The sequence below is a fragment of the Mus caroli genome, chromosome 6 (assembly GCF_900094665.2).
Source record: "Mus caroli chromosome 6, CAROLI_EIJ_v1.1, whole genome shotgun sequence".
Classification (NCBI taxonomy): Eukaryota; Metazoa; Chordata; class Mammalia; order Rodentia; family Muridae; genus Mus; species Mus caroli.
Genome location: NC_034575.1, coordinates 123,418,151 through 123,430,459, shown reverse-complemented (window position 1 = coordinate 123,430,459; position 12,309 = coordinate 123,418,151). Strand labels below are relative to the sequence as shown.

General features: G+C 49.5%; 1 protein-coding gene across 2 annotated transcripts in view; it reads left to right on the top strand.

Annotated features, from left to right (window-relative positions):
* Prmt8 (protein arginine methyltransferase 8) overlaps positions 1-12,309 on the top strand; it is an 81,712-nt gene that overhangs the window by 36,099 nt on the left and 33,304 nt on the right. For both annotated transcript variants that reach the window (XM_021165307.2, XM_029478198.1), the window contains exons 2-4: positions 1,981-2,166; positions 5,198-5,353; positions 8,137-8,200. In XM_021165307.2, coding sequence (XP_021020966.1) covers positions 1,981-2,166; positions 5,198-5,353; positions 8,137-8,200 — 406 coding nt within the window. The remainder of the gene's footprint in view (positions 1-1,980; positions 2,167-5,197; positions 5,354-8,136; positions 8,201-12,309) is intronic.

Sequence of the window (12,309 nt, the reverse complement as noted above, 5' to 3'; positions counted from 1 at the left end):
CTCTCTCTCTCTCTCTCTCTCTCTCTCTCTCTCTCTCTCTCTCTCGTGTGTGTGTGTGTGTGTGTACGTGTGTGCACATGCACACTGAACCTGAACTCCTGTGCCTGTACATGCACATACATATGTAGGTAAGAAGGTCAACCTCACGTCATTTCCCGGGAGCCATCTACCTTGTTTTTTGAGGCTTCTCTCTGGGTGCGGGGGTTCACCCATTATGCTGCTGTCTAGCCAAAGAGCCCAGGAATCCTCCTGTCTCCACCTCACCAGTGATAGGATTACACTGAAATTTTACATTCATAAAATATAAAGTAAAATGGGCGCTGAGCTCATGGGCCCTGAGGCCTTTTATATCCTGAGCTATCTCACCTGCTCCTTGGAACGTTTTATTAGGAATTTATTGAGGAGGGAACAGAGATGTACTGGTGATGTACAGCTTCCTAAGGTCGCACATCCAGGAGTCGGGACTGATTCCCAGCTGAAGAAAACCATCCTTTTGGAAAAACCCACTTGGCTATTTGTCTTGGTATTTTCTAGTGTGTGTCTTGCTTTGAGGCGTTTTCTGTGCCTGGCATCTGAGCATACACATTCTAGAAACAGGCAGTCCTCTGGCACTACTATCCTTCTTTTGGGTGACCTCTGACTTCCATCTCCCTCCTCCCTTAGCCTGAGGAGTGAAGACCAAGTAGCTGTGGTTGGGGCAGAGCCGTCAGGATGAAGACCCAGAGAAACAGTAGTTAGCAATGCTCAGGCAGGAGGTCAGCCAATGTGGGGGCTTGTGGTGCTGAAGCTGAGAATGAGAATCTAACCTCAGGGGCCGAGGCAACAGCCCTGGCATAGGAGAACACAGGAGAGCCAGATTTGAGGATAGCAAGTCTGACCGTAGCCTGGTATGATGTGGTGGGTAAGATGGACTCAGGGGCTTCGTTTCTGAAGCTCAGTCCTGTCCTGTCATTTGATTTGTTTTAATGAACATTTACTACGTGCCCAACATGCCCGGCCCTTTTCTAGGTTCTTTAAACAATTCCAATTTGTCTAATTTTCAGTGCCATCTTAAGACGTATGGGATATTTTGTTCTCTAAGGCACAGGGTGGGTGGTTAGTAACATCACCTGACATTGTGTAACTAATATAGTGACCATTTTCCCACTGCTGTGATAAAATATCCAAGGCTGGTACTTTATAAAGAAAAAAATTTCTTTAGCTTGTGGTTCTGAAGGTTCAAGAGCATGGTGTTATCTTCTGCTCTGAGGAGAGCCTCTTGACAGCAGAAACATACAAGTTTGAAAAAGAGAACAGACTGGGGGATGGGGTAGTGGGGTGGTGCTTATGCCTTTAATTCCAGTGTCATCGGGAGGCAGAAGCAGGCGGATCTCTAAATTCAAGGCCAGCTTGGTCTACAGGAGTTCCAGGATAGTCAGGGCTATACTGAGAAACCTGTTTTGAAAAGACAGAGACAGAGACAGAGAGTTGGGGAGGGGGGAAAGGCCTTGCTTTTCATAGAGACCCACTGTGGCGTTAATTATGTCCATGTACATGTCCCCCGTGACCTAGCCACTCTACCTCTTAAAGATTCCCCTGCCTCTCACTTCGCTACAATGCAGAGCAAGCCTTAACTACACGAGCCTTTCACAGATAAGCCATACCAAAATCACCGCTGTTTGAGAGTCAGCTCCACCTCCCTCCTTCCCCACGTATCCATCCTTCCCTTTGCTGAATGTTTCCTCCTGGTCCCGCTAAAGGATGACGGTGTTTCCCCATTTGACAGATATGGAAACTCAGACCCAGATCAGTTTAGTCCACTCAGTTTGTAAGAACTGGAACTGAGGTCAATCAGGGTCTGTTTGGAGCATCAGTAGGCTACTGTCAGTCACATGGTTGAAAAGTCATTTAGCCAGTTAGCACTGGGCTGGAAGAGAAGGGAGGGAAGAAGAATGGAAATCTTTGGAGCAGGATTGATGTGGGCACCTTCTCTCCCTTCAGGTGAGCAGCGCCCCCCCTCAGCCCCCTCAGCCTGTCATTCCAGCCAAGCCTGTGCAATGTGTCCACCATGTATCCACACAGCCCAGCTGCCCTGGACGGGGCAAGATGTCCAAGCTGCTGAACCCCGAGGAGATGACATCGAGAGATTACTATTTCGACTCATACGCTCACTTTGGGATCCACGAGGTAATGCACCCAGGCTGGGGACCAGTGGGACAGGTGTAGCCCTATAATTTTGTTCTTGTTTGTAGAGGTGGCAGAGCAGGTATGCCCAACTCTCTACCACCACAAAGTGCCCCTGAACTTTCTCTCCATCCTGAGGGTCCCTTTGGGACAGTCGTGGTTAAGACGGGGCCTGGAGCAGGTGAGTTTGTGTGTCCCATCTCTATATAAATCCCAGCACTTGAGAACTGAGGTGAGAACTGTTGAGAGTTTAAAACCAGCCTGGGCTACACTGTGGGCTCCTGGTCAAAGTAAACTACAAACTGAAAACAAATGAATGGCAACAAGTGTTGGGGGGAGGGTCAGGGAGCAACCAAGAGGTGCTTCCAGTTATTCGTTTTTTACCTTCTGGCCCCATGTCTATCGCTAACTGCCAGACCCAGACACCCCGAGGAGCCTGCACATCAGTGATGCTGGTAAAGAGCTGAAGTGCTCGAAGCCAATGTGGCCACCTGGAGGTCGTGATGCCTATTAATTTGTCCCGGTGGTGTCTCCAGAGCTGAGGCTGAGACCTCATGGATAGGCTTGCCTCTGACACTCTGATTCAGTCTTTGGAAGTTCTCAGGCAAATGCCCATCCCCAGAGCCAGAACAGAAGCAAACCCCATGGCTGTTGTGAGTACAGGAGATGAGTCCTGTGCTATGCCCTATTATATAATTCTCCAACATTGTCCCAAAACGCCCCCAAAGCTGTCAGTGTTGTCTGCTGCTTGCCACGTGGTGGGTATAGCTCCAGTCATGTCATCTGCGTATCTGTTGTACTCCATCCTGTGAACCCCCGTAAACGTAAACGGAGGGAAGTGGTGAGGTGAGGAAGGCGTGAACATTTGCTGGCTCTAGTTGTGAAGATGTCGCTGCAAACCAGCTCCTGGGGCTCCCTGGCGATGAGATGGCGCTGGAAGGTCTGCTTCCATCCAAATTGCCAGGCTGCTGCTGGGGAGATTTTTAATATCAGTCGTCAGCGGGTTTGAAGTTGTGAGCTCCTTATTGTGTATCGGGTGTTGTTCCAAGCATTTTGGATTATTGGCTCATTTACTCCCCAGCTTATCCCTATGCTGCCTCGGCTACTGCGTTCCCAGGTGATCCAAGGCCTCAAAACAGCCCGGTCCTTGTCCTAAATGTGGTTTTGCATGAGGCTAGAAACCAGTGAGCCAGAATGAGAGAGACAGAGAGACAGAGACAGACAGAGACACAGAGAGAGAGAACACCATGAGACTGGGCCTGGCTAAGAGACATAACTCTTCAACAAGGCCACATTTCCTACACCTTCCTAAAGCCTCCACCAACTGGGAGCCAAACATTCCAATATATGAGCCGATAGGGCCACTCTCTTTCAAACCACCACACTTGGGAATTATATCCAGGACCCAATGGCTGGCCTGCATGAAACTCTCCTGCTGGGAACTTGCCCCAGGCCCACTGAGGACAGCCTTCCCTGTATCTCCACACTATTTCTAATTCTTTCAAGACTTGACATCTCTGGCTTGACGGAGGGATTGCACATGTCAAGGCTTTGTGTGTGTGTGTGTGCGTTTTGAAACAGAGCCTCATTATATAGCCACGATGACCTTGAACTTGTGGTAGCTCTCATGCTTCAGTTTCCCAAGCGCTGGGATTGCAGACTAAGTTTCCAACCCTGGCTCTGACTGGCTTTGTAATCATCTGATGATCTGTCTACTTGTCACATGTGGGTGTGGGAAATTGGCCTGATCCTGTTTGAGAGAGAGCTGTCACGTGGATACTAGACCGGGTACCCTCAGTCAGGTGTTTGAGCAGAAAACCCAAACTTATATGTGCCATAGTGCCGACTAAAAGGGCCTACAAGTCACAGATAACACCTCTACCCAACACTGCCTTAGCATCCTTCTCATGGGGAAGTGCTTCTGCGCCTCCATCTTCAGTCCCTCCAATTGCTTCTGTAGGCCATCTCCAGACCCGGCTAGGGTTCTTTTAATACCAGTGTGACTAGACAGGTGGCCTTCACCCCTGTGATTGGCCTCCATTCCTGCCCTTTCTTGGATCACTGAATATGAAAGGAGACAGGAGCAGGGATGAGCTGAATGGAGCTCCTTGCAGAGAGACCTATCCCCTATGATTTAGCAGCAGGGATCTGCTTATCACCAGAAGGCTCCTAGAGATGCTTTTCCTGGACACTCTAGGCAGAGCCTCCAGGTCCCCAGAGTGAGAAAGCTGGCTGTGCTGTAGTCCACTGATCATCAACAGGGTACTAAAACAATGGCGGTCAGAGAGGGTGGCTGAATCACAGTGTGGGGGGTGAATGGACAAAGCATGCTTATTCTGTAAATACAGACAAGACAGGTGGCAGAAAGAGTGCTACGCAAGAGACGATCCTGGGCCTTTCTGTTCTTTTCATCCATGGTTTTACTTAGAGAGGACTTCATAGGAAAGGGCCAGGAGAAGGTGACCCAAAACTTCCAATGGAACACAGGGTGGGTGCTGTGAGGCCTTCAAAAAGGGAGGTCACCTTCCAGGTCACCAAGAACCAGCCCAAATTTCAGCATCTATCTGCTGGTTGGAGTTGGGCCTGCAACAGCAGCCTGGAATAGAGTCCCTTTCTGGGTATCTTTCTGGGTTTATGTCCGGATACTAACTTTTAAAGACGTGAACCACAGAGTTGCTGGGAGCTAAGGAGGACTACTGCTTAATGACTCCTTCTTGGATCTCCTGTGCTGCACTGTACTGATCCTTCCTTTGGGCTTTGGGCAACCTGGAGCTGAGTTTGGACACAAGCTCCTTTTCTTATAACTCTCAGCTGTCTTTCAAGTAGACATTAGAAGCAGCCTCAGTTTGGAATGAGCTGGGTGACCTTTACATACTACAGTATCCTCATTATCGACCCACCGATGTCAATAGTTCCAGGAGATGTCACTGGGATGATTCAGTTGTCTGTGATCCAGATGTGCTCCAGGGACCCAGATGTGCTCCCAGATGCTCATGAGTCCCCTGACCATATCCTTCTCTTCCTTCCACTGCAGGAAATGTTGAAAGACGAGGTGAGGACACTCACGTACCGGAACTCCATGTACCATAATAAGCATGTGTTCAAGGACAAAGTGGTTCTGGATGTTGGGAGTGGCACAGGGATCCTTTCCATGTTTGCCGCCAAAGCAGGGGCCAAGAAGGTGTTTGGGGTAAGCATGTCATCCCCCCCCTCCTGTTGGCTTCTTCTGAGTGGTCCCTGACTCTGGCTTTCTCTGGACCTTTCTACAAAGACCCACCCTGATCGACCACCTCTTTTTCTATTTGTATGGTGTTCTGTGATGGAACCCAGAGCCTTGTGCATGATAGGCAAGCATTGTTCCACCAAGCCACCTCCCTAGCCTCAGTCGATCTCTCTTGTTAGAGGAGCAGAGAAAAATCAATCACAGTGCAGTTCCAATACCATGACAACTATCACCACCATCACCACTATCGCTATCAACAGCAGCACCATCAACATCACTGCCACACCCCGTCCTTGCTTCAGACTTCCTTCTCTCAAACCTCCTCATCAGCACAGAATCCAGATGCCATGAATCTCAGTGGTCTTGCGTTCATCTGCTGACTCTACACCATCCCTTCCAGGGCCGAGACCTAAGTTAGTGCCAACCTTGGTGGGGCTGATCTGGGGACATTGTCCCTGGCTCCTGTGTCATCCAGGGCTACAGATAAGTTTCTGCCAAGGCTCCTGCTTGGTGCTTCACAGTGGCCACCTGGCATAGTCTGCCTGCCATAACTGGCTCTGCCCTGCCAGGTTTGACCAGCTTCTTTCTCAATAGCTCATCAATTGTTCCTGTTCCAGGCTTCTCCTTTGACCACAGTTCGCTGCTCTGGGGAGGGAGGGAGGACATGGGGTACACCAGAAGCCATGGTCAGAGGCAGGAAGTGGAACAGAAACATAGGAGGAGGTAGATGTGAGGTGAGAAACAGGCTAGAGAGACTTGGGGGAAAGCTAGAAGAATATGGAGTAGAAGTGAAGAAGAATGAAGCAACCAATGAGAGTAGAAATGGAGGAAGGGGAGGAAAGGGTGATAGCCAAAAAGGAAAAATAGGAGCCAAGGTCCACAGCCTGGCCTGTGAGTTGCCTAGGGTAGAGTATCTGTGTGCACGTGGCCCTGTATGCAGTTCAGCCTCATCTAACCACCTGAAAGGGACTGAAGCCTATTGTAAAAGGTCTGGAAGGCAGTTAGGATGTGGCCAGCTGTCTATCTGGAGATGCTGTGTTCTTTGATGCTCACCTCAGGAGCCACATGTGTGTAGGGTGACAGGGAGCCAAGAAGGAGAAGAGAGCAGGAACACTGCCCATTGAGAAATGAAACCTGAAAGCCAAAGGCCCGACAACCAAGGAAGGGTGGGTCCTCCTGGGACACAGAGCACAGCTGATGACATCTGTCCCTTAGGTCTCATGTAGCTGTCCACTTCTTTCCAGCCCTAAAGCTGGGCGTTGGCAGAGGCCATCAGTAACCCCCTCAGTGACCTTCTGCAATAACCTCTACTGACCCTTCCCGAGCCCCAGCACCTTAACTCTCTTTGTCAGAGAGCCAGGTAAAGCAGCAGAATAGGTCCTGGGAAATACCCTTCTGCTCCCAGAATCCTCTGACAACACATCCTAAGCTTCCAACTTCTGGGATGCGTCTTGACCTCCAACCATCCCCCATGAAGCCCTGCTCTCAGCTGATGGAAAATTTATTTCTCAAAGACTTTAGTCCCTTCTTAGAGATGTTGGGATCTTGAAAAGACTTCCAGGAAAAAGAGAATAGATTCTGTCAGACAAACGAAGACTCACAGAGGGTTATGCGAGTCAGCCTTAGTTTACTATAAGAAAATACCTGAGACTGTCAGTTTCAAAAGATGGGACATTTTGCTTCCCTCACAGTTTCAAAGGTTCCATTTCATGGTCAGTTGGTTCCTTGGTTTGGGCTCACTTCCTGGTGGAGGAGGGAAAAAAGGAAGGTAGAGGAAGGGCGTATAATCCTAATATCACATTCAACGACAGGCATCCAATATCCTAACTTTCTCCCACCACATTCCACCTCTTAAAGACTCCACCAGTGTCAGTTGCATCAGCAGGCTGAGGACTGAGCCTTCAACACGGGGACCTTTAGGGGACACTTACCCACATCTGCTCAAGGATTCAGAGTTCGCTTGTGTGTGTGTGTTCTTTGGTGGAAGGGAAGCTTATGACCAGTCCAGAGAACTGTCCTGAACTTCTTTACCCAGGCAGGACTTAGTGATGGGGTATAGAGGGAGACTTGTGGTAACCCTCCATCCCTCCTCAGAGGGTTAGTCCGTTCTGCCCTATTTCATCCCCCTCTCTGCAGGATGCCGAGATCACTCAGCCACTCCTCAGTCCAGCATAGACACAGGGTCTCCACAGTTGGTCTCTAGGCAAAGTAGCCAATTTAGTAAAACAACACTGGCTACCTGAGTAGAGGGGACAGATTTTAGTTTTCTAGCTATCACGCTTTCATTGCGTGGCTGTGGCCAAGATCGTGTATGTCTCTCTGAACATCAACAGTTTTTCCATCTCTTCAGTTGGTCCTGGGTGTTTAGTCAGATTACCATCACCATGGCAAAATACCTGAGCCAATCAACTCAGAAGGTAGACGGGTTTATTTTGACTCCGTTTCAGAGGTCTCGCTCAGTGCGTGCTTGTTGGTCCTGTGGCCCGAGCCTGTAGTGAGGCATATGTTACTGTAGATCATTTGCTGAAACAAAGCTGCTTCCCTCACGGAGGCCAGAAAGCCAAGAGAGGAAGAAGAGGAGGAACCGAGATCATGTCACCTACCTTCCTCTTACTAGGTCCCATTGCTTCCCAGGAGTGTCATGTGCTGGGACTCTTCCCATGAGCCTCTGGGGACCCTGAAGGCTCAGAGCTTTGGCCACCAACTGTGCTTTTTAAACCCCAGTCTCTTTCTTTCTGTGTACTTTCTAGATTGAATGTTCCAGTATTTCTGACTACTCGGAGAAGATCATTAAGGCCAATCACCTGGACAATGGTAAGGTCCACCTCTGAGTGGTGGGTTAGGGGGTTGCACTCACCAGTTCAGGTAGCACAGATGGGCAGAGGAGGAGGAGAGAACACAGAACATGTGGTTTGGGGGAGGGACAGCTTGCACAATTTTTTCTTCTAGAGTGTGACATTGTCCTACTGTCTTACCCTAGCTTTTAGCCAGCCCTGTCTATAACTAAGTCCTCGTCACCACACCCTCTGCTGTGCCCAGCTGTAGTCTGGCAAGTCTGTAAGGTGGCAGTTGGTGCTCTCCCTCTTCCTCATTCTCTATGCCCCTCTATCCTCTTCTGTCACCTTCCCAGGGGTATTGTCCAGAATGTCTGGCACAAGCCTCAGTATTGATAGAGTATGCTGTCCATCAGGTTATGTTGGGGGAGAGAAGCCTTGCTCGGGCTGGACTCCAATCACAAGGAGAGATGTGTTCTGTTCTTGTCCCATGATCTGTGACCTTCCCAGCCTCCCCCCCCCCCTTAGAGGCCCATCCTCAGTATGTTAAGACCTGCAGGGGTCCCTGACTAGACCACCTCCTCAGAATCTTTCTCCATCAGCAGGACTGACTATGGTTGCCATGCCCCATGGGCTCCAGGGCATTCGGCATTATGGGAACACACCTGGTGCTGGGTGGAGGTGGAGTCAGGAGAGTGGCAGGTAGATTAGAAGCCACAGTGTGAGGAGTAGGTTGGAACAGAGGCAGGGCTGGTAGAGTTCCAAAGGCTGGGGAGTAAGGAGCCTGAAGGAATGGGTGTTCCTGAGGGAAGTAGGTTGAGTGCATTGGCAGGCCTGGGAGCAGGGTAGAACAGAAAGCTGGGACACTGCACAATGAAGAGTTGGCTAGCCTAGCCTTCTTATCCTATAAGTGCCCTGGATACACATCCTATTGTACCCCAGAACTCTTCTGGTTCCCCATAAGGTGCCAGATGTCCCCATGGCTCTGACCTGAGAGACTAGGCTCCATGTGGCCCTCATACTACACACTACTTCGAAATAGGTCACAGACCTACTTTGGTGTGGACCCAGCCTGCCACCTGTGCTGTTTGCTGCTTGACCCAGTTGCTGCCGACTCTATGAAAGACAGGAGCATAATTCAGTCCACAAACTTCTCTGTGTGTCACCATGAGCCTGGCTCTGGGGACAGAGCAAGGAATAAGACAAGTGGGTCTCTGACTCACTTAGTCTCCTTCTGGTGGGGAGCAGAATTACAGATGCTAAAGGAAGCAGTGGCCAGTCAGAGAAAGTCACATGGTAACAAATGCTCTTCTGATCATTCGGGTGGCAGGGATGCTGGGGACCTGCCACTCAGGTTAGGTTGTATGCCCTCTGACCAGCACATTTATGTTCAAGTTTGAAGAACATGAAGGAAACAGACTGACCAACTGTCTGTTTTCTGTGGCTATAATGGAATACTGGAGACTGGGAAATTTATAAAGGAAAGATGTTTAATTTGGCTCACCATTTAGAATGCTTGGAAGTCCCATACTGGCTGACTGTATCTGGTAAGGGACTTGTATTTCTCCAACTCACAGTGGAAATGTGGGAGGGAAAAGAGGCCAAAAACTTGTTCTTGACATGACTGCCCCTTCTCTCCAGAGTAATACTGTCAAGGACACTAACTAAGGATCCTGCACATGAACTCCTAAGGCCATGCTCAACCCAAAATACCAAGTTCAGAGGGAGAGAACTTTGGGCAGGATTGAACTGGGCATGCTCAGGGCACAAAAGGCCCATTAGCCACAGCACAGAGAAGGAAGAGATGAGACAGGGAAGACAGAGTGAGCACAGCCTACTCTCAGACACAGTTGGATTTCTTTCTTCAGGTCAGGAGATCATTTGGAGGGTTTTTAAGCAAGGGTGGAGTCTTGCCGATGGCAGACACATCGGGACACAAACGTGCTTCAGGGAGGGGGGGGGGAGAGACAGAGACAGACAGAGACAGAGAGAGAGAGAGACAGAGAGAGAGAGAGATGCTGCACTAGAGGAAGCCATAGAGGTGGAGAGAAATTAGTTGTGTCTTAGTCTTAGCCTCAGAAGCAAAGACCCACTCCTGCTGGGTTGGAGAGAGACTGTGGGGAGCAACAGGCTGAAGGTGGCTGTCTGCAGGCAGAGGCCTCACAGGAGCAGCAGGAGTGAAAGAGTAACCAAGAGCTCGCTTTGGGTATTTGAGTGGATATGTTGAGGAAGACTTGAACTTATGTGTTTAGGGCTGCAGGAGGAGTCACCAGAGACTTCTATTCATGGTCATCACCCTGGTGGTGTTTACTCAAACCATTAGGAGTAAAGAAACAAGACAAAGATAGGGCTGATTAGCCACTCATTACTTGGACATTCTGCAGGAAGGAAGGGCCAGCAAAGGACCCAAGGAGATGCTTTCTGGGAGGTTGGTGAATATTCAAGAGCAGCCCAGGGAACGCTAAGAGGTGAGGTTGGATAATGCCAGAGAGAAGCAATGGGATTTGGCCACGTGGTAGGTATTGGCAGTTACCAATGAGTACTCAGTATGGCAGGGGCCAGAATCCAGTTGGAGTAAGACTAGGGGAGGCTGTGATGTGATACCTTTTTCAGTAATGAGGAATGGAGAAAAAAAATGAAGAGGTAGCTACAGAGGGTATAGGGGTCAAGGAGGAAAAGGAGCTGGGAAAAATGTGTGTGATTCAGGAAATACAGGAAGAGGTATGTGGTAGGACACTGACCTTGAAGGACTAGCTGCAGAGCCTAGGGGCAGGAGTGACCTTTATCACAGAGTAGGGACAGTTTAGACAGTAATGGGATCATCTAGATGGAGGTGGTTGGTGGCCCAAGGCCTCTAGTTTGTTATTGCCATTTATTCAGCAATGTGGATGCAAGACAGAGAAGATAGGGAGGAGGGAAGGGAGAAGAGAGAGGCTGGGAGCTCTTCCTAGGGCTTGCTGGGGTAGTGGGGGCTGCTGGGAAATGTGCTATTCTCCTAGCGAGCTGTGGGCTCCCCGCTGCGCAGAGGGCCCAGCTCTCATTGTTCTGTGACTTTTCTCTTTCCACACTCACTGGCTCATCTGTGTGGCACTGAGGCTGAAGGCAGCCTGGCTTTGATGAGAAGACACAGCAGCCAGCGTGAGGAAGGCTCCTGGAAACAATGACAATAAATTGGTGACGCAGTGTGGTTTTGTCAGCTTTTGTTTCCGGAATGAAATACCGGAGGCCAACTATCTATGACACAAGTTTGTAGTTCCATTTCTGAAGTTAAAAATAACAAGAAAGCAGAGGGGAAGGATGCTTGGGGGACAGACTTCCTTCTTTTTAGGGTGCCAAGAGATGTAGTCCATGCTTCCAGTGACCTAAGGATATTGCACTTGACTCCACCCCTTAAAGGGCCCACCACCTTACATTAATGCTATCCTGGAGACCAAACCTTTGATACATAGGCTTGTGGGGAAGCATCAACCATTTTCAAGCTGTAGCAGAATCTAGGTGGGTGAAGAAGGAAGCAGAGTGAAAGGGAGGGGAGGGCGTTGGTGACAGGTACAAGGTTGGGGCACTGTATGGGCAGTAGCTCTTATGGCTATGAGCAATGCCCTCAAACTGAACAGGGTAAATATTGCTTAAATATCCCAACCTCTGACTTCTGACCCCTGACCTTTGGCTAAATGTCTATCATCTCTTAGCTCCCTCAGCAGGGTTGGGGACATGTCTCTTCTAAAAAGCACTTAACTCAGATAGAGGGAGGACAGGTATCTTTTCTATATATGGAAAAAAATTGAAACCAGGCCACACTTTTTGTGTCTGAGTGACACAGCCTGCCTGCCATTCCCAGGTTCTCCTCAGTCCCTTCTCCATTCTTCTAAATAGGCAAGTGATTCTTCCCAGTTAACAAATGTCAACAGTGGGGCAAGGACAGGTGGAGACAAAGGGGTGGGAGTCAGAGCACTGGCCTGAGCACTTCTTCCTGCAGCCACTGTTCTGGAAGTGGGAACAGGGGTAAGTGTAGATAGATACAGAGTCAGGGTTTGTTGTTGTTGTTGTTTTGATTTTTTGGTTTTTCGAGACAGGGTTTCTCTGTGTAGCCTTGGCTGTCCTGGAACTCACTTTGTAGACCAGGCTGGCCTCGAACTCAGAAATCCGCCT